The following is a 24,819-nucleotide window of genomic DNA, read 5'->3' as shown; positions in this document are numbered from 1 at the left end:
TTGGAGCAGACCTGATTAGCTCTTTATTGGGAAGGGGATGCAGTCTGTAATCCGACAAATCTGTGACCCCAGAAAAATCTCGAGTTCTAGTCCCAGATGGGATGCTGTGAGGTCATAGCTGCCCTGGAAAAAGCCACGGCTATGGCAATTATGCCAGCGCCAATACAGCTGAATGATGCGGGCAGCGTGGAGCAAACGGCAGTATCGCTGGCGTATGTGCCACATGCGGACCAAGGACTGTAGCTTGACCACTGCCCATTCTTGCTGCGCATAGGACTCTAGGGCTGCTCGTTTCCTCTTTTCCAGCAGCTTTGCCACTGTCATCTTCCACCACTGCTGAATGATCCATGCTCTGAGTGTCGCATGCAGCAATGTCCTGCGCACCAGGGTGCCCCGCCACCAGGCCTGGATCTTTATGGCTTTCTGTTCTTGGTCAGGGAGCTTCTTTTTCTTTGGGGGAAGAGGTTGCAAAGACAAAGAAGGGACTCTCAGGGGACATTCCCCACCCAACTCAGCTCCAGGCTGTGCCAGGAATGGCTCCTGATCCTTTGTCAACAACGTCCCCTTCCTCAGGATTTCAGGAGGACTAGGCAGGGAGCCAGTAGACCAGATAGATGTCCTGTCTCTGCCCCTCTCTGATTAATGGACCTGGACACATCACACTGTCTGTCCCCTGCATCTCAGGGTCCTTATACGTCCTAGCTACCACGTGGTGACATGGACCTGGTTGGCCAGCCTGGAACCAGTACATCATGTATCGTGTTGCACATGGGCCTGGCCACCTACCTGGGGTGCAATATCCCTTCCCTTACATCCCACTTGGAGGCTGGAGAAGTGGCATCCTTTGCTCACCTTTCATGCCTGACTCCAGCTCAACCCACAACCTGCTGTGTCCCTCTGGGAAGTCACAGTATAGAAGTTTCCCTGCTCCACATGGTCTGGAGTCCTTACTGAGTGAGAATGAGTCTTACTCATTTCTCACTTTCACTCTTTTTGGTTCTCACACCCTTAACTTTAGTTAGCATGCATACATGCACACATGTGTGCACATACACACACACACACGTGCTCCCACACAGTTCTACACTCCGCTCTCCCTGTTCGTGGCAATGCCTTCCCTACACTGGCTCACCATTCCACTCCCCAGCTTGACATGGTCTGATCCCCATTTGTTCCCCTCCCTACAACCAAGTCTCCGTGCCTCAGTCACCCACCTTTCTCTGACCGAGAAGGAACTAAGAGGGCAAGATAATCAAGGATGAGTCTATCCCTACTCACTCCAGCTTGGGATAGGCCAACCATTCATCCTGGTTGCCCAGGGACATTCTGGGGTTATGCTTATTGTTCCTGAGGAATAATTGACAGCACTATCTTTCACCTGTGGATCCTAGTTCAGATGACAAATTCCAGGATCATGCCATGCTATGGGGCACAGAGAGGACAACCCATCACTGTTGAGTGACTCAGGTCAGAGATGCTGCAACTAGGAGTTAACCTTCAACTTTGAGGACCTCTCACTCACCTTTGGTGGAGGGGGTGGCGGTGTGGGTGAAGTCTGTGTTTTTTTCTTTTTCTCTTTCTTCTTCATCGATCTGGTTTCATCAATGTCTTCTTCTATTGTGATTTCACAAAACTGGCCATCCTTCTGTAATCAGAGTTTAGAGGGGAAAGGTATCGGTAGGTGCCCTTTGTACAACTTTGTGCCAAATCCACCACTCAACCTCCTGCCTTGCCCAGAGACCCTAGATGTAGGACTGGCACCCTGAGTTAACTGTGCAAATCCACCTTCCCCTGACTGCAACTTTGGGTGGCTCTCTCTTACACAAAACCAAATGCCCATGACTTGGGACATAAATGGTTCAAATCCCCTCCGGTCTGCAATCCCCTAAATTCCCCATGATTAGGAGCTCAATGTTTTCACTGCCCCCAGGTCTGTGCTCTCCCAGCCACAGCCCGGCAGGAAGAGGGAAGAAGGAGACAGGGTTATGATGTCATAAGTGCACCTATGACTCAGGCACCAGGATGGTTCCAGACAGTAGAGTTTGTTTTGGTGAAAATGTGGAAATCTTCCCACTCTTTCCTATGCCAAATGCCCAAAATTCGGCTAAAAAGGCAGGACACTGAAAATACTGGCCCACTGGCACCAAAGTGTATATAGAGACAGTCATTTCTGGCTGGTTGGTAAAAGCATAAAGTTGAGACAATTTAAACATTTATTAATAGAGAATTCAATTACACGCATTTCAGTTCAAACAAATAATGGAACCAAATAAGCATTAGAAACAAGGAGTTTGGAGCAAAATCTTAAATGCTTCACAAAAGGTTTATGAATGGCTGGGAAGCACACGAAAAGATACCCAACATCATTAGTCATGAGGGAAAGGAAAATTCGCACCACAATAAGATACCTTAGAGAATGGCGAAAATAAAAAATACTGACAACACCAAATATTGGCAAAGACATACAGCAGTTGAATCTTTAATAACACTGCTGGTGGGAAGGTAAGAAATAGCACTTTGGAAAGGGGTTTGGCAGTTTCTAATGAAGTTAACCATATATCCACCCTATAACTCTGCAGTTCTACTCATAGGTATTTATACAAGAGAAATGAAAACACATGTCTGCAAAAGAGCTGTGCATGCCTGTTCATAGCAACTTTATTCAAAGAGGTCAACGTTGGAAACAACCCTAGTGTTTACCAACAGGTGACTAGACAAAGAAATTGTGGTATATTCATTTAATGAAATAATAGACGGTAATAAACGTGAACTACTGATACACACGATAACAGATGAATCTCAAAAAATATTATGCTAAATGAAAGACATCAAAGAGCATTCACAGGATGATTCCATTTATATAAAGTTAGAAAACAGGCAAAACTAAACCATAGGTAAGATAATTCAGAATGGAGTTGACATCTGGGGGTAAAATGTAAGAAGTGTTGCCTGCAAACAGCACAAAGAAAGAGAAATTTGTTTATCTTATTTTGGATGGTGGTTATCAGGGAATACAGAATTATGAAAACTCATCAAACTCTATTAAGAAGCACTTAATAGGGGCGCCTGGGTGGCTTGGTCGGTTAAGCGTCCGACTTCGGCTCAGGTCATGATCTCACGGTCCGTGAGTTCGAGCCCCACGTCGGGCTCTGTGCTGACAGCTCAGAGCCTGGAGCCTGCTTCTGATTCTGTGTCTCCCTCTCTCTCTGACCCTCCCCCATTCATGCTCTGTTTCTCTCTGTCTCAAAAATAAATAAAGGTTAAAAAAAATTTTTTTTAAAAAGAAGCACTTAATAAAGCCACAAAAAGGGGGTATGTAGAGAGGAGGCCATCTAAGGTTGGAAGGTGTTAGTGTGAAGTTAACAGGATGAGGGGGTTGGGGAAGACAGGTGTAGGCTGAAAGATACAGGCAGAGGTGGGAGGGACACATGGAAGGCACGGGAAGCATCTGCTTGGAGATATAGGTGTTGGACAACCCCCAAATGCCAGGCTTGCATCTTTTAATTTCTTTCTTAGTTTAGATCACGGCCCAGAAATTTTTTACTATATTGTTAATTTTTTTCCTTTTTTTAAAAGTCTATTTATTTTTGAGAGAGAGAGAGCATAAGCGAGGGAGGGGCAGAGAGAGAGAGGCAGACACAGAATCCAAAGCATGCTCCAGGCTCTGAGCTGCCAGCGCAGAACCTGACATGGGGCTCAAACCCATGAACCATGAGATCATGACCTGAGCCGAAGTCGGATGCTTAATGGACAGAGCCACCCAGGAGCTCCTATATTGTTACTTTTCAATCCATTCAAGCAGAAACTTAAAAAAATATATTTTGACCAGTTCTTCCAGTTATTCTCAGGAAATGGATTAATCCTAATTACTTATCACAGCATTATCAGAAGTGGAAGTCTCTCCTGGATCATTTGTGTGTTTTTAAATCGAAGTACATTGATACACAAGATTAAATTAGTTTCAGGTGTACAACACAGTGATTTTGACAAGTTGAACCCCTGCTATGCTATATTTTTATCCACTGCCTTATTTTCAACTTCCATCACGTTTTGTTAACAAAATACAGGTGTCTTTTTTTCAGCATTCTTGCATTTATTAAAATTCAAAAATCAAAATTTGATTCTTGAACCAAAGGATTTGTAAACAAAGCACATACAGTCATACGTAGAGCACATGTAACAGTGAAGAGCAGCACCTCTCCCCCCAGTAAACCTTCTAGAATAACAGTCACCAGTAGAGAATTCTGACCAAGAGCTTCTAATGATGGAATGTGTTAAAGCCACACTTACCCCCACAGGCCAGATGCAGAGCCAGGTGAACACAGCCTGGAACCAGGCTCCAAACCGTTCTCATTCATTGCAGCCCATGGCACAATCTCAGGACTGCACAGACCACTACGGCCTCTCTCTCATGGTTTCACACCGTCCTCCTTCCGGACATGCTGGGAAGCTTGGTTTCCTTGTATGTGCGCTCGGGGAAAGGGTGACAGCCCCACAGGCTCCCGCTGTGGCTCATCAGGGCAGGAGCACACCCTTCATGCTCCTGGAACCATCCAGAAAAGTGACAAGGAGACTGGTGGGCGGGAGAGGGACAGAACCAACTTGCAGAGGATACCTCTTGGGTAACATCATTCTTCTCTTTTTTAAAACAGTATTAAATTCAGAAGCACACAGGAATATAAAAATAGTAATCCACTATGTTTCATTATCAATACATCTTGGATCTTACCCTGCCCTTTTAGCAAGGGTTTAAAAGTTTTGGAAAAATTTAAACAACAGACCTATCAATCAAAATAATTCTGCAGAATCTTTCTGAAATGACCCAGAGAAGAATATCAAATGGTGTTCACTAGTCCCAGTATGCAGAATCTCTGTGACTTCCTGGAATTCTAGAAATATCTAGTGCAGCCATATGCTGAGGGGATCCATGCAAAATGTTCAGCAGGTTTTCTGATGTATCTCTGACAGCTTTCATCATCTGTGTGAAAGAATTGCCTTAACAGAAGAGATCCAGTTCAGATTCAGTATCTTGAGGTGGCAAGTTCGGGGCAGGGGACAAAGGCACCATGCAGTAGCTGAGCTCTAGGGAGAGAAGCCTCTGGAAGGAGAAGCACCAAGACCTGGATGCTGCTACTAGTTGCTGGCTATAGCAGCCCCATGACCCTTTCTTTGATGTCCAGGGTCATTGCCATCCTGCTCCCACCAGACATAGGAGTAGATGCATGAACTGTGATCTTTCCTCTTCAGAACAACATCTCAGCCACCACCTTGGCTGAGGATCTGTCCACCTGCTCCTTGGTCAGCTCAAAGCACCTGTGGGCGACCTGCGACTGTCTGGCATCCTCACTCACCATCAGCTCCCCGGTACATGTATATGCCCATGGCCTGAACCTCATGGAAGAATCTCTCCACATCTTGGTAAGCTTTTGTATATTTGTGCCTAACAATGAGTTCACACCACTCCTGGTGAACCTCTGTGTCCTGCTGGGGGAGGTGGTATGTCTTCTCCAGGCTTTGCAGAGTTCGGGGTTCAGAGTCTTCTGCTCCAAGGGATACTCCAGAAGCAACACAAGCTTGTCTGGAAGAAGATTTTCAAACACTCCTTTGGTCTCCCTTCGTTTCCATTGTCCGGGTCTCCGGTTCACTTGAATCCATTTTCTCAACCTCGGCGCTCACTTGTCAAGTGCAAGGCCTCGCTCAGCCCGGATCTGGCCCTCCCTCTGCAGCACCTGCCCATGTAAGGTGAGTGGTAGGCTCACCTTACCCCCCACTGCCTGCTGGCCCATGGGAGAGCAGTGGGGAGTACGCGCGGCTAGCAACAGCTCAGGCGCAGATTGGGCAACAAAATACAGGTGTCTTTTGATCCAGCAATAAACTCTGTATTTTTAATAGATGAATACTGCAGATTACATTTGTCATAATTTCTAATATGCCTGGACTTATCGCGATACTGTTTTATGGCTTCCATGCCTGGTTTTCCCAGGAAGTGGCCAGCAGAAGGGAGGAATGCTTTGTCACTCAGCCCCTGGGGAGGGAGGCTGCACGCACAGATGCTGCTTCTCGGCTCAGATGCTGCTTCTCGGCTCAGATGCTGCTTCTCGGCTCTTGCTCTGACCTTCCCTGCTGGCTCTGGCTACAGCCAGACTCTGTTGTCCTACCCTGAGTGGAGATGCCTGGGCAAGAGATGCAGAAAAATAAAGCCCAATTTCTATACTCCCTGGGGACACGTGTTAGAACATGTTCCCTGTCTCTATTCCCATCCCAGTGAGCCTGAACCCTAGGGTCTATTTCGGAGAGGAGATTTGCCAGATCTGTCATCAGGAGCAGAGGCTTAGGGTGGCCTCGACCCAGGCCCTCTTCTATGTGATAGATTTCCATAAGTGGCCATCAGGTTGACTGAGCATGAGGTAGGCTAGGGTTTCCTATGTCATAGCATTCTCTATTTTAAGCTCCACCTAGCTTTGCAGACCAGACAGATAAAACAGGAATCAAGGAGGGACCTGGTAATACTGTCTGGGGTCCTGAATCTACCTGCAGCTTGAGCCACATCTGTCCCTTGAAAAATGGGCCTCCAAAAGATAACCACATCAAATCTCTGGAACTTGGGAAAGTGACCTCCTACCGTAAAAGATGGGATTAAGTGAAGGGTCTAGTGAGGAGGGGCTTATCCTGGATTATATGGGATAATGCGATCACACGCACGCTTCATCAGAGAGGTGCCGAGGGAGTTTTGAGAGAGACACAAAAGGGAAGGCGATGTCAGGATGCAGGCAGAGGTCACGGCAGAGGTCACAGCAGAAGCTGGAAGAGGCAAGGAAGGAATTCTCTAGAGCTTGTTGGGGGAGTATGGCTCTCCTGATTACCTTGATTTCAGACTCCAGCCTACAGAACTGCGAGAGAACAAATTTCTGTTGTTTTAAGCTCCCATGTTTGTGGTAATTTGTTGCAGCAGCCACATAAACTAATACACCCCGTAAGTTTTAAGTGAAGCAGTAAAGTCTCTTTTGCTTAAGCCAAGTCAGTTTTCTGTCATTTGCAACTGAAGGAGTCCTAATTCAGACAGGAGTTTGAGAGAACAGAGAGGCAAAAAGCATGGGGAATGTTATCTGAGCATAATGGAGGAGAGAAGAGGGGAAAGGGAAGGGTAGAGAAAAGGGGATGATGAGCCCTGCTAATGTGGCGATGTGGACACTGTTGCGGGGAGGAAAAAACAGGTGGAGTCAGCGCAGCAATGGGAACCCATAGGACCATTATGATTATCAATTATGACATAGGAACATCCATGCCATATCTACAACTGTGTGTGCATGCGTGCATGTGAGAGAGGCAGAGACAGACAGAGACATTCAGAGAGGATGGATGATCTGAGGGATGAAGCTGATCTGAGACACAACCCAAGAACTGCCAACCTAAGTCTGCCTGAAAGCCCAAATGATGGAGCACCAGCTTTGTGAGAGAAAAGAAGTCAAATAGTGATAAGCCAAATTCCAGTACCTAACAGAACAAAACTGGGACCTGTTTGTTGTATGCAAAGACATAAAAAACCTGGCCCCATACTAAAAGGAGTCAAGGTAATACAAAGTTAGGGTCAGGGGCTAGAAAAAGCAGAACTTGCCTGAGGAAGGAGAAGGAAAAAAGAAAGGAAGTGGTCCCTTCTCAAATCCACGAAACTGCCAAATGTGTAGACACCCTTTATTGGTACATACAAGGGCAGACCCAGCCATGGGGGATGCCCAGCCACCACTATCCTCATCAAAGATGATTGTTAAATTTTTATAGTGTTTATTTCCCTAACCCTCCCCCCTTTAAAAATAAGGTCTTTAGGGGCACCTGGGTGGCACAGTTGGTTGAGCGTCGACTCTTGATTTCAGCTCAGGTCATGATCTCATGGTTCATGGGTTTGAGTCCCACGTTGAGGTCTACACAGACAGTGTGGAGCCTGCTTGGGATTCTCTCTCTCCTCTCTCTTTCTCTGTTCCTCCCCTGTTCTCTCTCTGTGTCTCTCAAAAATAAATAAATAAACATTTTTTCTTTTAAATAAGGGCACCTTGAGGGACTTGGGTGGCCTGGTCGGTTAAGCGTCCGACTTCGGCTCAGGTTATGATGTCACGGTTCGTGGGTTCAAGCCCCGTGTCGGGCTCTGTGCTGACAGCTGGAAGCCTGGAGCCTGCTTCAGATTCTGTCTCCCTCTCTCTCTGTTCCTTCCCCGCTCATGCTCTGTCTCTCTCAAAAATAAATAAAGATTAAAAAAAATTAAAAAAAATAAAATAAAATAGGGGCACCTTGGTGGCTCAGTCAGTTAAGTGTCTGACTGCAGCTCAGGTCATGACTCTTGGGTTTGTGATCCTCCAAACAAACCTTCGGATCCTCCATCTCCCTTTCTCTGTGACCCTCCCCCACCTCGCACATGCTCGCTCTCTCTCTCAAAAATAAACATTAAAAAAAAAATTTTAATGAAAAAAAATTAAGAAAAAATAACGCCTTTATAACACATACATAGAATATGTATCTAGACAGAGACCATATTGTGCAATTCAATTTGTTTTACTAACACCTTCCATGTCAGTCCATAGAGAACAACCTCATTCTTTGTGGTTTTATTAAGTGCTTCTTAATGGTGTTTGATGAGTTTTCACAATTCTGTATTTCCAGGTAACCACCGTTCCAAAACAAGATATAGCAAATTTCTCTGTCTCTTTGTGCTGTTTGCAGGCAAGACCTTTTATACCTAGATGTAAATTCTATTCTGAATTATTTTACCTGTATTTTCCTTTTGCCGGTTTTCTAACTTTATATAAATGGGATCATCCTGTAAGTACTCTTTAATGTCTGGCTTCTTTCATTTAGCATAACATTTTTAAAATATTTATTTTTGTGAGAGAGAGAGACAGAGTGTGAGCAGGGGAAGAGCAGAGAGAGAGGGAGACATAGAATTCAAAGCAGGCTCTAGGCTCTGAGCTGTCAGCACAGAGCACCATGTATGGCTCGAACTCATGAACTGCAAGATCATGACCTGAGCCAAAGTCAGACGCTTAACCGACTGAGCCACCCAGGCACCCCTAGCATAACATTTTTGAGATTCACCTATGTTGTGGTTATCAGTAGTTTACTCATTTTCATGTTAAAATTTCTGTCCTATGAATTTGACTGCTTGAGGTGCCTCATATACATGGAATCATTTCTTTCTGTGAATGACTTACTTCACTTAACATAATGTTGTCAAGGCTCATCCATGCTGTAGAATGTGTCAGAATTTCTTTCCCATTAAAGGCTGAATAATGTTCCATTGTGTGTATATACCACATTCTGTTTATTCATACATCTACCAATGGCCATTTGGGTGGCTTTCACATTTTAACTGTTGTGAAAATTGCTGACATAAACATGGGTGTACAAATATCTTTTTGAGACTCATTTTCAATTCTTTTGGGCATATACCCAGAAGTGGGATTGCTAGATCACATGGTAAATTCTATTTTTAATTTTCTGAGTGTTCACTGAGCTGTTTCTATGGTGGCTGCACCATTTTACATCCCCACCAACAGTGCACGAGGGTTCCAATTTCTCTACATCCTCCCCAACAGTTGTTATTTGTGGGGTTTTTGTGTTTTTTTTTTTTTTGAGAGAGAGAGTGCAAGTGAGGGAGGGGCAGAAAGAGGGGGACAGAGGATCTGAAGCAGGCTCTGCGCTGACTGGCTGACAGCAGCGAGCCTGAGGTGGGGCTCCAACTCACTAACTGCAAGGTCATGACGTGAGCCCAAGTCGTATGCTCAACCGAGTGAGCCACCCAGGTGCCTCTGCTGGGTTTTTTTTTTTTTAATAGTATCCATCCTTATGAATGTAAGGTGTGTCTCACTGTAGTTTTGATTTGCATTTCCCTAATGATCAGTGATGTTGAGCATTTTTACGTGTATTTATTGACCATTTGTATGTCTTCTTTGGAGAAACACTTATTCAAGTCCTTATTCAAATTGGGCTGTTTCTTACGGAATTTTAGTTCTCTATATACTCTAGATATTAATCTCCTAATCAAATATATGATTTCAAGTATTTTTCCCCATTCTGTGGGCTGCCATTTTACTCTGACAATAGCGTCTTTTGATACACAAAATTATAGCTCAATTTGTCTATTTTTTGGTTTCCTGTATCTTTGGTGCCACATCCAAGAAATCACTGCCAAGTCGAATGTTGTGCAGCTTTTGCCCCGTGCTTTCTTCTGAGAGTTTTAGGTCTTACATTCAGGTGTTTGATCCACTTTGAATTAATTTTTTAATATAGTGTTAGATAAGGGTCCAATTTCCTTCTTTTGCATGTGAAGATACAGTTTTCCCAGCACCATTTTTTAAAAAGTTTCCTTTCTCTTTTGAGGGGTCTTGGCATCCTTGTCAAAAATTACTTGACTACATAAGTGAGGGTTTATTTCTGGGCTCTCTGTTCTATTCCATTGGTCTGTCTTTATGCTGGTACCACAGTGCTTTGATTATTGTAACACTGTAGTAACTTTTTTTAATGTTTTTTGTTTGTTTGTTTGTTTTTTTGGTAACTTTTGAAATCAGGAATCAAGAATGTGTGAGTCCTTCAGTTTTGTTCTTCCTTTTCAAGGCTGTTTTGGCTATTCAGAGTTCTTTGAGAGTCCATATGAATTTTAGAATGGACTTTTTCTATTTCTGCCAAAAAATGTCTTTTGAACTTTGATAGAGATGGTGTTGAATCTATAGATTACCTTAAGTCTTCCAATCCATGCATATGGGGTGTGTTTCCATCTATTTTTGTCTTCTTTAATTATTTTCAGCAATGTTTTGTAGTTTTCATTGAACACTTGTCTTTCTTTTTCTTGGTTATGTTTGTTCCTGTTTTATTCTTTTTTATGCTATTGCAAATGAATTTTGTAATTTCCTTTTCAAACTGCTCATTTTTAGTTTACCGGGAACAACTGCTTTCTATCATTGACTTGGCAACTTGCTACTTTGCTTAATTAATTTATTAGTTATCACAGTTAGTAGAATCTTTAACGTTTTCTACATATAATATCTTATCATATGTGAACAGAGATAATTTTATGTTTCCCTTTACCATTTGGATGCCTTTTATTTAAATTTCTTGCCTAACTGCTCTGGCTAACACTATGTTGAACAGAAGTGGTGAAAACAGACATCTTTATCTTGTTCCTGACCTTAGAGAAGCTTTTAGTCTTTCACCATTGAGTACCATGTTCACTGTGATGTTCATATATAGCTTTTATTATGTTGACTTAGTTTCATTCTATTCCTAGTTTGCCTAGTGTTTTTATCATGAAAAGGTACTGAATTTTGTCAAATGCTTTTTCTGCATTAATTGAAATGATCGTGTGGTTTTTTCCCCTTCATTCTGTTAATGTGGTGTACTACATTGATGGGTTCTGTATGTTGAACCATTCTTGCATTTCAGGAATGAATCCCACTTCCCACTTGGTCATGTGTATAAAGCTTTTAATATGCTACTGAATTCAGTTTGATAGTATTTTTAAAAAGGATTTTTGCATCAGAGTTCATAAGGGATACTGGTCCAAAGTTTTCTTTTCTTTTTAGCCAGCCCTGCACATGTTTTTCATGGCCTGATCCCTTGTCTTCGGGTCAGCTTTCTTTCCTCTTCTTCTGTGGGTACTTGAAGATGTCCTTCCCAGCTAAAACTAGATGCCACTCAGCACGTATCTCTCCAGCTCTCCTCCGTGCTTCACAGACACACTGTTGGTCCTTTTTATTTTTTAGATATTGTACGTGAAGAACAAAATTTGAGCACTGCAGCCCAGTATATAAAATTCTTGCTCCTTACTACATGAGATGGTACAGGAAACCCAGGTATCCAAAGGTTTAATACCTCAGGGCTGGTGCCTTAATTTTCTTCCATAGCAAGCCAGCCACCTCAAGATTTTCTGTGGCAGCCAATGCCAACTGGAAGGACAAGGTCCACCAGGACTTCCTTCCTGGGCTTTTCCCCAACCATCTATGTATATGTCTGCCATGGCACTGGGTCATGGCTGTGGTGACATGGTCAGGAGGAGATTTTACTTTGTTTCCCTTCATGGATTCCCTTGGGCTAGCTCATGTGATGGAAGCAAATATAAGGAAGAGGATGTTCTGGAGATGCATGTAAAGAAATGGTCATAAAATGGAGCATCTTGAAGATGCGGATGGAATTCAAGGCAGCTTTGGGCTCTGCAGGGCTTTTGCAGAACTCACTCTGGGCCACTTTCTCCAGTTCGGTTAATTTTTATGTCCTAACTTTTCTTGCTACCACCATTTCTTTATGATCTTTATTCTTTTTCTTTTCCCTGCCTTGTAACATTGATTACTGAGGAACTGGGGCTTGGCCACCACCGCTCATAACCCTCACATGTCTAGGCATGAGCCTCAGCTCTGCTACTCCCTTTTCAACTCTCTCTACTTTTTACAATTCGAATTTCAGGGCACGAGAATTTTTTTCTTTTTTAAGATTAAAAAAATTTCAATCTCTACACCCAATGTGGGGCTCAAACTTACAACCCCAAGATCAAGGGTCATATACTCCACCGACTGAGCCAGCCAGGTGCCCCAAGAATGTTTGCTGATAGTGTTGTGTGCTTAAAAACAAGGTTCCACATATATCCAATAGCTATTTCAAATATTATCTTTTTTTGGTCCACTTTATCCTGTGAATGTCCAGGATAAGTATATGTGTAGAATTTTCTACTTGTCTCTGTAACTCTATCAGCTTTTTGGTTTTTTTCTACAAGTTAAATGTTTGTTTATTTTTGAGAGAGAGAGAGAGAGAGAGACAGAGTGCAAGTGGGGGACGGGCAGAGAGAGAAGGAGACACAGAATCCGAAGCAGGCTCCAGGCTCCAAGCTGTCAGCACAGAGCCTGATGCAGGGCTCCAACCCATGAACTTCGAGATCATGACCTGAGCCGAAGCTGGATGCTTAACTGACTAAGCCACCCAGGTGCTCCTATTTACACGTTTTGAAGTTATGTTGTTGAATACATACACATTCCCAGTTATTATGGCTTCTTGGAATAATGTTCCTTTCATTGGTTTAAAAAAGGACCTGTGGAGCGCCTGGGTGGTTCAAATGGTTAAATGACTAACTCTTGGTTTTTGGCTCAGGTCATGATCTCACAATTCATGAGATCGAGCCCCTTCCAGCTCTGTGCTGAGCAATGGGGCCTGCTTGGGATTCTCTCTCCCTCTCTCTCCCCCCACCCCACTACATGCGTGCACTCTCTCTCTCAAAATAAATAAACTTAACAAAAACAAAAACAGGAGCTGCCAAGAGCCAGATAGTAAATATTTTGGGCTCTGCCAGCCATCTAGTCTTTGTAGCAACTGCTCAACCCTGCCATTGTAGCTCCACAGCAGCCATACACAATATGTAAACAGACAAGAGTGGCTGTGTCCTAAAAAAACATTTTTTATAAAAACAGGCAGTTGGTTGGATTGGCCAGTGGGCCACAGTTTGCTGACCCCTAGTATAAAACACTTTTAGTCCTTCCAGTGTTTAAATTCCATTTTATGTCCTATTTATTCTATTCTATGTTGCAATAGCTTTCTTTTGTTGAGAGTTTGCCTGATATATCTTCACCTTTTTGTTTTCGAATTTGTGTTACTTTGCTTTAGCTGTCCCTATTATAAACATTTGGTAGATGCATTTAATGTATTTAATTCCATCTATGAACCTGATTTTTAATTGCTGAGTTAATGCATTACACTTATGGTGACTGCTGACACATTTGGATTTCTTTCTGTTCTCGGTCTCAAAGTTCAGATCTGTTGCACCACCAGCAGGGTAGGTTAGCCATCAAACTCAAGACACGGTGGACTTTCATCTAGCACTAGGTTTCCTTAGCTCTGTAGAAAGCGCAGGTCAGGAAATCCACATGCATGGCAATGTCGGTCTCCTCAGGAGCCCAACAGCTACCCATGCATGCATTCCTCCCCACCTTCCACCCACAGGGAGCACCCTGGCACGGAGAACCGGTGTCTTCGTTTCCTACTGGTCTTTTCTATCGTTCCAGTTACTCAGGCACAAGGTGAGCATTTTAACTTGCAGCTCTCCCAGCCCAGACGCTTCCTAGTAACCAAGACAGATAAACTGCACCTGGTACATGGCTTTCTATCAAACACCCTCAAGACACATGACAAAGGAAAACCAAGGCCAACGCCTGACTGGGCTTGCTGGTAAGGATGCAGTGGGCCACTTTTGATTCAGACAGTTTATCACTCTGGTAGACAGTGAAAGCAAGATTATTCAAAGCGCCATGTCCCTGTGGTTCTTGTCCCCATGCAACAACAGGAAAGATATGAAATAAAAGGGCCAGATGACTGCAGTTCAAGTCATTGCTGAGGGGCCCAATCTAAGCTACTGCTGGGTGGCTTTATATTCTGCAGTTCTTTGGGGGGGGGGGCAGGGCAAAGAGCCCTGCTCTTCTTCAGAACCCAGGGGGAGATGGCAACGGTCTCGTAACAGCTTCCCAGGGAAGACAGCAGCTCCTGACATGCCCTCTGCTTCCTCATCTTCCTCCGTTCCAGGAGGATCCCAAGGTGTCCGGTCAAAGACTTAGATTCACTGTGGTTCAAGCTTTTGCCGTTTGTAACCTATATGCATATGTGCAAGTCTGCCACGACAAAGTCATTCTTCTACAGCTCCATCCCCTTTCATGTATCCACTAAGATTTCTCAGGGGCTCAGGCCACTCCATCAGATACCATCATTAGTTGTGCATATGGGGCCTGAGCCTCATCTTAAGGCAGCATTGGATGAGTGACCATAACGTGACAACTCCCAGTCAGGTGATCAGGCCCACTGACAGTACTGACTGCAGCCAGGCTCTGCATCTGGAGCCGAGCCTGCAGAGTACGACATTCATCCAGATGCAGCAGAAGTGCTGGCAACAGGGCATGCTCCACCCCGCCCAGGCAGTAGAGTCCAGGGCAGTGCCCTTGTCACCCCCACTCACACTAGAAAGCTCAGCATGATTAGCAGTCTGTGAAACGGTATTAAAGGGTCCAAAAAAACAGGATGAAGCTGCAGAGAATCTTTTCAGTGTCCAGAAAGTCTATCTTGTTCTGTTATCTCAAATGGAGACTGCTCCTTTCTGGAATCAGCAGATGTTGGCAGGTTTCAAGAGTTTTCATTTTCTTTTATTTTTAATGTTTGTTTATTTTTGAGAGAGAGAGAGAGAGAGAGAGAGAGAGAGAGCAAGTGGGGGGAGGGGCAGAGAGGAGAGGCAGACACAGAATCTGAAGCAGGCTCTAGGCTCCGAGCTGTCAGCAAAGAGCCTGACATGGGGCTTGAACTCACAAACTGTGAGATCATGACCTGAGCTGAAGTCAGGTGCTTAACTGACTGAGCCACCCAGGCACCCCAAGAATTTTCATTTTCAAGGTTTTCATTGGTCAGTGGAGGGTGGTGGCGGCAGTTTGGGTAACACTGACCAGACGCCCTGAGGACAAGAGCTGAGAGAGAGTAATGGTCCCTGCACCCCTCACCCTTGGGGTCTAAGGGCGTTCTCTTCTTAATTTAGCTTAGTTCAGCAAGAATCTGGTTCTGTGGTCTTCCTTATATACCCTGTGCCATCCTAGCACACCTCCCATCTCCTGACGTGTCGGCCACATCATCACCACCTTAGGATCTGTCAACCATGGTCATGATCAGACTCTTTGCAAGCAAATGATCTCTGATTAGGCAACCTGGAAGCCACTTTTGGAAGTACAGACGTCTGTGTGAAAGCCCAGACTCACTCTTGCCCTTGACTTACAAGGTTCTTCCCCTTGCTGGAAAGATCCCAAACATCCTCTCTAGTATTTCACATCTCTGCGGTGTATCTCCTAAATTTATCTTTCTGACTTCATCTTCCTTTCCTCCTCTCTTACTCTGCTTCTGCCATACCAGCCTCCCTAGTGTCACTCGAACATGCCAGGGACATTCTTGCTTCAGCTCCTTGACACCTCCCATTCCCCAGATACCTGTATAGCTTCCTCCCTGCCTCCTTCATCATGAAGTGACTCACAATCTGACCACCCCTATAAAAGCGGTACCTCCTTTCCATCCAGCATGCTCTGCACCCCCATCCAACTTTTCTTTATAACAAACATTACTATCCAAACATTCTCTATATAACTGTTCCATAAATACAGGAATCTTGCCTGATTTTTTTCACTGTTGGATCCCCAGCCTCTACAACACTTTGTGGCAGAGTGGATGCTCAATAAATAAGTGTTGAGTAAATTAATTTGGTCTAATCCAGTGAAATAAATCCCACTGAGCACAGGCCACTCAGCCCTAGTTCATGGACAAGTGCCTTCCCTTGGCCCCAGGCCTAGTCATGGATTCCAAGCAACACTAAGCAAAGAATTTCTGCTCAAAAATTCACTCATCCATTCAACAATTACTGAATCCCTACTATGTGCCAGGTACTATTACAGGCATTTGTTAAAGCAAAGAGTGAGACAGGGAAAGTCCCTACCTGCATGGAGGTCACATTCCAGTGAGGAAAACAAACCAACAAATAAATGAGCTTTCCATGAATTGGGACAGATGGTCATTTGTGATTGCTGTGCACTGACGAAGGGGTTTATGGATCCCACTGTCTAGTTTTGACAATGCTAACCCTCACCAACAATGACTAGTGTGTTAGAAAGATTCCTGCAAAAAACCCTAAACAGAAATGTTACTGAACTCACAAGTCACAGAAAGAAACCCTGGTGCTGCAATTTTTCTAGCCTCTAGAGGGAGCTCCTAATCAGCCAAAATAAGATGCCTTGGAAAATGCTTTTAGAAAAACAAATGTTTTGAAACATTTCCCTCCCTACGTGACTTTGCTGCCAAAAAGTTCACTTATAAAAATTCTTATAGCTAAAGACTTAAAGTTTTGAAAATATAATTTCCTTATATACTTATCACTTATCTCCCACCTTCACCCCCCCTTAAATTTTATTAGTTGTCAGTGTTCTGGACAAAAGAATTAATTAACAAACTGCCAGAAGTATAAAACGCAGGGAGAATGTGATCATTATTATAAGAGATTTCAACATCTGTAGCCAAAACTAAGGGCACAGGGGAACTAAGAAATGATAACAAACAAAATTCATCAACACATGCAGAACTTCACATCTTTCAAAACGGAAAGCAATCACTTATTTCATACATCCAAGAATATTTACAAAGGGCTGGCATGCACTTGGCCGGCAAAAAGAGCTTAATTTACAATTAAAAAAAATTTTTGTAATGTTAATTTATTTTTGAGACAGAGAGAGACAGAGTGTGAGCAGGGGAGGGGCAGAGAGAGAGGGAGATAGAATCCAAAGCAGGCTCCAGGCTCTGAGCTGTCAGTGCAGAGCCCAATGTGGGGCTCGAACTCACGAACCGCGAGATCATGACCTGAGCTGAAGTTGGACGCTTAACCAACTGAGCCACCCAGGCACCCCTCAATTTACAATTATAATCAGTATGTCTAATTATATCAGAAACAAATACGTTAGACATGTTTAAAGTGTTACCTCATTGGAAATTAAGGAAAACCTTTGACGGAAGGCAAAACCAAAATAAAACCACAAACTACCGAAAGAGCAAAAAGAAAAAGAAGACTACTTGTTATTTTTTTCTGAAAAGAGACTATTTCCTAATGAAGCCTGGACATGGACAGACTCTCACAGCCACAAAGCCTTCGTTATTAAGGAAGAAAGACCAAAAATGTGGAAACCCAGTACTCATCCTTTGAATGAAGATAAAAACAAGAACAAAAATGATAGAAGAATCCAAAACAAATGAGGACAAGGGAGATAATACAAAGAAATAAAATTTCAAATTACTGAAACAGACACTCCCCCCTGCCCCCCCCAAAAAATTACAGGAAAGATAAATAAGCTTAAGACCCCCTTATTTGAGGGGTGCCTGGGTGGCTCAGTCCGTTAAGCATCTGATTGCAGCTCACGTCATGATGTCGCAGTTTGTGATTTTAAGCCTCGTGTCAGGCTCTGTGCTGACAGCTCAGAGTCTGGAGCCTGCTTCAGATTCTGTATCTTCCTCTCTCTCTGCCCCTCCCCAGCTTGCACTCTCTCTCTCTCTCTTTCTCTCTCTCTCTCTCTCAAAAGTAAATAAACATTAAAAAAAAAAGACTGGTTGTTTGAAAAAGACTAATAAAATATATAAACTTCTATGAACCAGATTTAAAAAAAAGAGAGGGGGTAAAAATATACAAAATAGGAAATGAGAGCTGAGGACTACAGTAAATTTATAATTATTTGGAGAGAGTATTCTGTTCAATTTTATGGCTAACCAAATTTGAAAATATTGAGGAAATGGATGATTTCCTAGCAAAATATAAATTATTAAAATCAACCCAAGAAAAGTTGAAAACTTGAATAGATCAATTACCACAGAAGATTATATTTATTATGTATTAAATATTGCCTGGGAACCAGATGGTTTTATGGCTGAGTTTCATTTAACATTTACAGAGGAGATAATTCCAAATCTATTTAAATGATACCACATAATAGGAAAAAAGAGGGAAAACTCTCCAATTCCTTTCAGGAAGCCAACTTAACATTCACACCAAACCTGATAAAGATAGGCGCCAAAAAGAAAGCTAGACAGACCAGGGGTTGGCAAACTTTTCCTGTAAAGAGCCAAAGAGTCTATATTTAAGGTTTGCAGGCCATACGGTGTCTGTTGCAAGTACTTAACTCTGTGTTGGAACACAAAGGCAGCCAGAGACATTATGGAAATAGATGAGTGTGGTAGTGTTCCAATAAATCTTTATTATGGACACTGAAATTTGACTCTGATATAATTTCAAGTGTTGCAAAATATTATTATTATTTTGATTTTTTTTCCAACCATTTAAACATGTAAAAACCATTCTTAGGTCATGGATTGTACCAAAATTGGCCAGATTTGCTTGGGCAGGTACAGTGGTTTGCTGACCAAGGTAATAGCCCAATTTCACTAATCCATATAAATGTAAAAATGTGAAATAAACATTACCAAATAGAATCCAGCAATGTCAAAAGAATCGTACAGTGGGATTAAATCAAGTTTATTCCAGGAATGGCTCAGTATCAGGAAGAATTAGCATATGTCCTTAGTGAACAATTCAAAGTAAAAATGAACAGCCACTTGGCCAAGTCAATATATGCCTATAAGGATGCTTATAAAGTTCAGCAGATCTTAGTAACACTCTGCAATAGGAAGAAACTACTTAAAATTGATGAAGACTTATTTTGTTTCAGGCAAACAGCATTCTAAATGGTAAGGGGAAAGAAAACGATTTCCAATAAAATCAGGAACCTGACAGGGATGCCTTCTATCACTCCTATTATGCACAGTGCTTTGGGTCCCGCAAATGCAACAGGATGGGAAAATTAGTATAAGTTTTGAAAAGGAAATAACTATTTCCTTCTGTTGCTGATGTGATCGTATACTTTGAAACTCTAAGAGAATCTAATGAGAAAAAACAGTCTATGAGAAATAGTAGAAAATTTGGCATGTGGCCTCATAAAATAAATATATAAAAATCAGCGGTGTTTCTCTGTATTAATAGTAACCAAATGGAAATTCAGTTGGATAAAACATTCCGTCCACAACAACAACAAACTATTAAATACTTAATAATAAATTAATCTGTAAGGACAATAACAGCATAAGAGAGGGGGGAGCAATACAGGGTCAAAATTTTTATATACAGTTGAAACTAAATTGTATTAATTTGAGTGGGCTGTCGTAATTTAAGGTGCTAATTGTGATCTTTGGAGTGACACTAACAAAAAATTTAAAAATATATAGTAAAGGAAACAAAAAAGGAATCAAAATGGTAAACTAGAAAACCTAACACAAAAGAAGGCAGTAAAGGAGGAACTGAAAAACAACAAGAGGGGTGCCTGGGTGGTTCAGTCGGTTAAGCGTCTGACTTTGGCTCAGGTCATGATCTCATTGTTCATGAGTTTGAGCCCTGCATCAGGCTCTTTGCTGACAGCTCAGAGCCTGGAGCCTGCTTCCGATTCTGTGTCTCCCTCTCTCTCTGCCTCTCCCCTGCTTGTACTCTGTCTCTCTCTCTCTCAAAAATAAACATTAAAAAAATTTTTTTTAAATAAAAGAAAGAAAACAACACGGATATCACATATAGAAAACAGCAAAATGTCAGTTCTTTCTTATCCATGATTACATTAAACAGCTTAAACTCTCCAATCAAAAGCAGAGAATGACAGAATAGATTATAACAAAGAAACATGATCCAACTATATTGTCTACAAAACACTCTCTTTGTATCCAAGAACACAAACAGGTTGAAAGAGGAAGGATGGAAAAAGATACTCCAGGAAAACCGTACCAAAAGAGAGCTGGGTAGATATACTAATATCAGATACAGTAGAGTTTAAGACAAAAATCGTATAAAAAACAAAGATGTTATCTAGTAATAAGAGAGTCAATCTATCAAGAATATGTTATAATTATAGGGGCGCCTGGGTGGCTCAGTCGGTTAGGCATTTGACTCTTGATTTCAGCTCAGGTCTTTTTTTTTTTTTTTTTTAATTTTTTTTTTAGCCTTTATTTATTTTTGAGACAGAGAGAGACAGAGCATGAATGGGGGAGGGGCAGAGAGAGAGGGAGACACAGAATCGGAAGCAGGTTCCAGGCTCCGAGCCATCAGCCCAGAGCCCGACGCGGGGCGCAAACCCATGGACCGCGAGATTGTGACCTGAGCTGAAGTCGGACGCTTAACCGACTGAGCCACCCAGGCGCCCCTCAGCTCAGGTCTTAATCTCAGGCCAGTGAGTTCAAGTCCCGCATTGGGCCCTGCGCTGGGTGTGAAGCCTCCTTAAGATTCTCTCTCCCTCCCTCTGCTCCTCTCCCCCACTTGCACAAGCTCTCTCTCTCTCAAAAAAAAAGAAAAGAAAATTTAATAATTATAAACATATATGAAAGTAACAAAAGTCTCAAAATTTAGGAAGCAAAACCTGACAGAAATCAGTGGAGAAATAGAAAGTTCAAAAATAATAGCTGGAGACTAATCATTTGATCAATTAGACAAAAGATACTAGGGAAAGAGAAGATTTAGACATCACTATATAGCAACCAGACCTGACAGACATCTAGAGAACACCCCTCCCAACAACTGCAGAACACCATTCTCCTCAAAGGCATGTAAAACATTCTTCAGGACAGAACATATATTAGGCCACAAAACAAATCTCAATGAATTGAAAAAGGTTGAAATCATACAGAGTATCTTCTCTGACCACATGGAAGGAAAATAGAAATATATATATATATATATATATATATATATATATATATATATATAGCATATATATATACGTATATATATGTGTATATATATATATATATATACGTATATATATATATATAGTAGAATGTTAATAAAAATAATAGAAGGAAATCTGGAAAATTCACCACTCTGTGAAAATCAAAACCGCACTTTATTTAAAAAAAATTTTTTTTAAGTTTATTTATTTTTGACAGAGAGAGAGTGCAAGCATGAGCTGGGGAGGTGCAGAGAGAGAGGGAGACACAGAATCTGAAAAAGGCTCCAGGCTCTAAGCTGTCAGCAAAACAGCCTCACGCGGGGCTTGAATCCATGAACTGTGAGATCATGACCTGGGCCGAAGTTGGACACTTAACCGACTGAGCCACCCAGGGGCTCCAAAAACACACTTTAAAAAAAGAATATTTATTTATTTTGAGAGAGAGTGTGTATGCATGTTCAAGAGTGGAGGAAGGGGAGAGAGAGAGGGAGAGAAAGAGAATCCCAGGCAGGCTCCACGTTGTTAGTCCAGAGCCTGAAGCCCGAGGCCGATGTGGAGCTCGATCTTACAAACCATGAGATCATGACCTGAGCCGAAATCAAGAGTCAGACATTCAAATGACTGAGCCACCCAGACAACCCCTACTAAAAACACACTTAAAAAAAATTTTTTTAATGTTTATTTATTTTTGAGAGAGAAAGACAGAGCATGAGTGAGTGAGGGGCAGAGAGAGATGGAGACACAGAATCCGAAGCAGGATCCGGGCTCTGAGTTGCCAGCACAGAGCGCGACGCAGGGCTCAAACTCACAAACCAGGAGATCATGATCTAAGCTGAAGTTGGATGCTTAACGGACTGAGCCACACAGGTGCATGCCCCAAAACACATACTTTTAAATAACTAGTGGGTCAAAAAGAAATCCCAAGGAAAATTAGAAAATACTTTTATATGATTAAAAACAAAAACACAACATCCCAAAATGGATGGGATATAGCAAAAGCAGTGCTCAGAAGGAAATTTATAGCTGTGAATGCCTCCATTAAAAAAAAGAAGAAATATCTCAGGGCACCTGGCTGGCTCAGTCAGAATAGAGAGTCACTCTTGATCTCAGGGTCATAAGTTTGAGCCCCACATTGGGCATACTTTACTTAAATAAATAGACTTAAAAAAAAGAATATCTCAAATTAATAACCTTCCACCTCAAAAAACTAGAAAAAGAAGAGCAAACTAAATGCAAATAGGGCAGAAATAATAAAGATTAGAGCTAAGATGAACAGAATAGAAAATAAGATAAACAATAGATCAATAAAACCAAGTTGATTCTCTAAAAAGACCAACAGAATTGACAAGCCTTTAGCTAGACTGAAAACTCAAATTAGTAAAATCAGGAATGAAAGTGGGGACCTTATAGAATAAAAAGATCATGAGAATCTTACAAACAATTTGCTATACCAGCAAATTAGATAACCAAGGGGAAATGGGCAAATTCCTAGCCACACACAAACAACCAAAACTGACTGAAGAAGAAATAGAAAATCTGAATGGGCCTGTAACAAGGAAAAAGATTGAGTCAACAGTTTAAAAACTTCTAACAAAGAAAAGCCCAGGGCCAGCCGACTTTATTGGTGAATTTTATAAAACATTAAAGAAGAACTGATACCATTCCTTCTAACATTCTTCCCCAAAACAGAAGAGAATGCTTCCTAACTCATTCCTTGAGGGCAGCACTTCCATGATGCCAACTCCTGACAAAGATACCATAAGAAAAAAACTCTAAAGACCAATACCAATTATGAGTACAGATGCAAAAACTTCAAAAAAAAAAAAAAAATCAGGGAATCAAATCCAAAAACGTATTAAAAGGATTATACAATGGGACCTAATGGGATTTATCCCAGGAATGGGAGCAAGGCAAGTGCAACATATGAAAATCAGTGTTAATAAAGGGGAAAATCACATGATCATCTCAATTGATACAGAAAAAGAATTGACAAAATCTAGTATCTTTTCATGATAAAAGCATTCAATAACCTAGGAGTAGAAGGAAATTTCTCAACTTGATAAAGGGCAGCTATGGAAAACCCACAACTGACATTGATCTCAATGGTGAAAGACTGAAAGTTTTTTCTCTAAGATGAGGAATAAGACCAAGATAATCTGCTTTCATCACTGTTATTCAACATCATACTGGAAGTTTTAACCAAGGCAATTAAACAAGAAAGAGAACTAAAATGCATCCAAGTTAGATGAACCATGGGTTTGGGCCCTGCATCGGGCTCTCCGCTGTCAGCACAGAGCCTGCTTCAAGTCCTGTCCCCCACCCTTTCTCTCTGCACCTGCCCCATTCACACACACTCTCTCTAAGTAAATACCTAAGCAATTGTCTAAAAAGAATAAAAATACTTAGGAATAAATTTAACCAAGCAGGTGTAGGACTTGTAGACTTAAAACTATAAAACACTGAAAGAAATTAAAGGAGACCTAAGTATATGGAAAGATATTCTGTGTTCATGGGTCAGAAGACTTAATATTCTCCAAATTGATTTACAGATTCAATGCAATACCTTTCATTCTCACTGCCCTTTTTTTTTTTTTACAGAAATGGAAAGCTCAGATGGAATTGCCAAGATGTCAGAATAGCCAAAATGATCTTGAAAAAGATAAAGTTGGAGGACTCAAACTTCTCAATTTCAAAGCTTACTACAAAGCTACAGTGATCAAGATAGTATGGTACTATCTAGATATGTAGATCAATGGATTAGAATTGAAAGACCAGAAATAAACCTATAGATCTATGTTCAATTGATTTTTCTTTTATTTTTTAATTTTCTAAGTTTATTTATTTTTTGAGAAAGAGCAAGAGCAGGGGAAGGGCAGAGAGAGAAGGGGACAGAGGATCTGAAGCAGGCTCAGCAGAAAGCCCAGTGTGGGGCCTGAACTCAAGAACCATGAGATCATGACCTGAGCCAAAGTCAGAGGCTTAACCAACTGAGCCACCCAAGAGCCCCTGTGTTCAACTGATTTTTCAACAAGGACACCAAGACTCAGGGGAAAGGATATTCTCTTCAGCAAATGCTGCCTGGACAACTGGGTAACCCTCTGCAAAAGCATGGAGTTGCATTCTTGTCTCACAGCATATACAAATATTAACTCATAATCAATTGAAGTCCCAAAGGTAAGAGATAAAACTATAAAACTCTGAGAAGAAAACACAGGAGTAACACTTTATGAGCTTGGATTTGGCCGTGGATGGATTCTTAGCTCTAGCACCGAAGTATAAGCAATGGAAGAAAAATAGATAAATTGGATGTCAACAGAATTAAGAACTTTTGTGCACCAAAGGTCATTATATAAAAAAGGAAAAAACAACCTACAAAATGGAAGAAAATATTTTTTTAAATTTTTTTTAATGTTTATTTATTTTTGAGAGAAACAGACAGAATGCGAGTGGGTTAGGGCCAGAAAGAGAGAGAGACACAGAAGCAGAAGGAGGCTCCAGGCTCTGAGCTGTCACACAGAGCCCGACGCAGGGCTTGAAC

At 41.9% G+C, this 24,819-nt stretch overlaps 1 protein-coding gene and 1 long non-coding RNA gene across 2 annotated transcripts in view; one reads left to right on the top strand and one right to left on the bottom strand.

The window, feature by feature from the left end:
* The window catches only part of LOC132678600 (IQ domain-containing protein F5-like), a 32,248-nt gene continuing 7,429 nt past the window's right edge, over positions 1 to 24,819 (bottom strand). Inside the window, exons 3-4 of the mRNA XM_060631156.3 lie at positions 1,523 to 1,645; positions 1 to 450 (exon numbers count right to left, since the gene is read on the bottom strand). Coding sequence (XP_060487139.2) covers positions 16 to 450; positions 1,523 to 1,645 — 558 coding nt within the window. The 3' untranslated portion in view covers positions 1 to 15. The remainder of the gene's footprint in view (positions 451 to 1,522; positions 1,646 to 24,819) is intronic.
* LOC132678606 (uncharacterized) lies at positions 7,144 to 24,050 on the top strand. Its single transcript, XR_009609685.2, has 3 exons — positions 7,144 to 7,571; positions 13,969 to 14,045; positions 23,880 to 24,050. It is a non-coding gene; the product is annotated as an uncharacterized LOC132678606 (long non-coding RNA).

The sequence above is a fragment of the Panthera onca genome, chromosome A2, assembly GCF_046562875.1.
Source record: "Panthera onca isolate mPanOnc1 chromosome A2, mPanOnc1 haplotype 2, whole genome shotgun sequence".
Classification (NCBI taxonomy): Eukaryota; Metazoa; Chordata; class Mammalia; order Carnivora; family Felidae; genus Panthera; species Panthera onca.
Note: the sequence above shows the minus strand (reverse complement) of the source record. Positions and strands in the feature narration are given on the sequence as shown.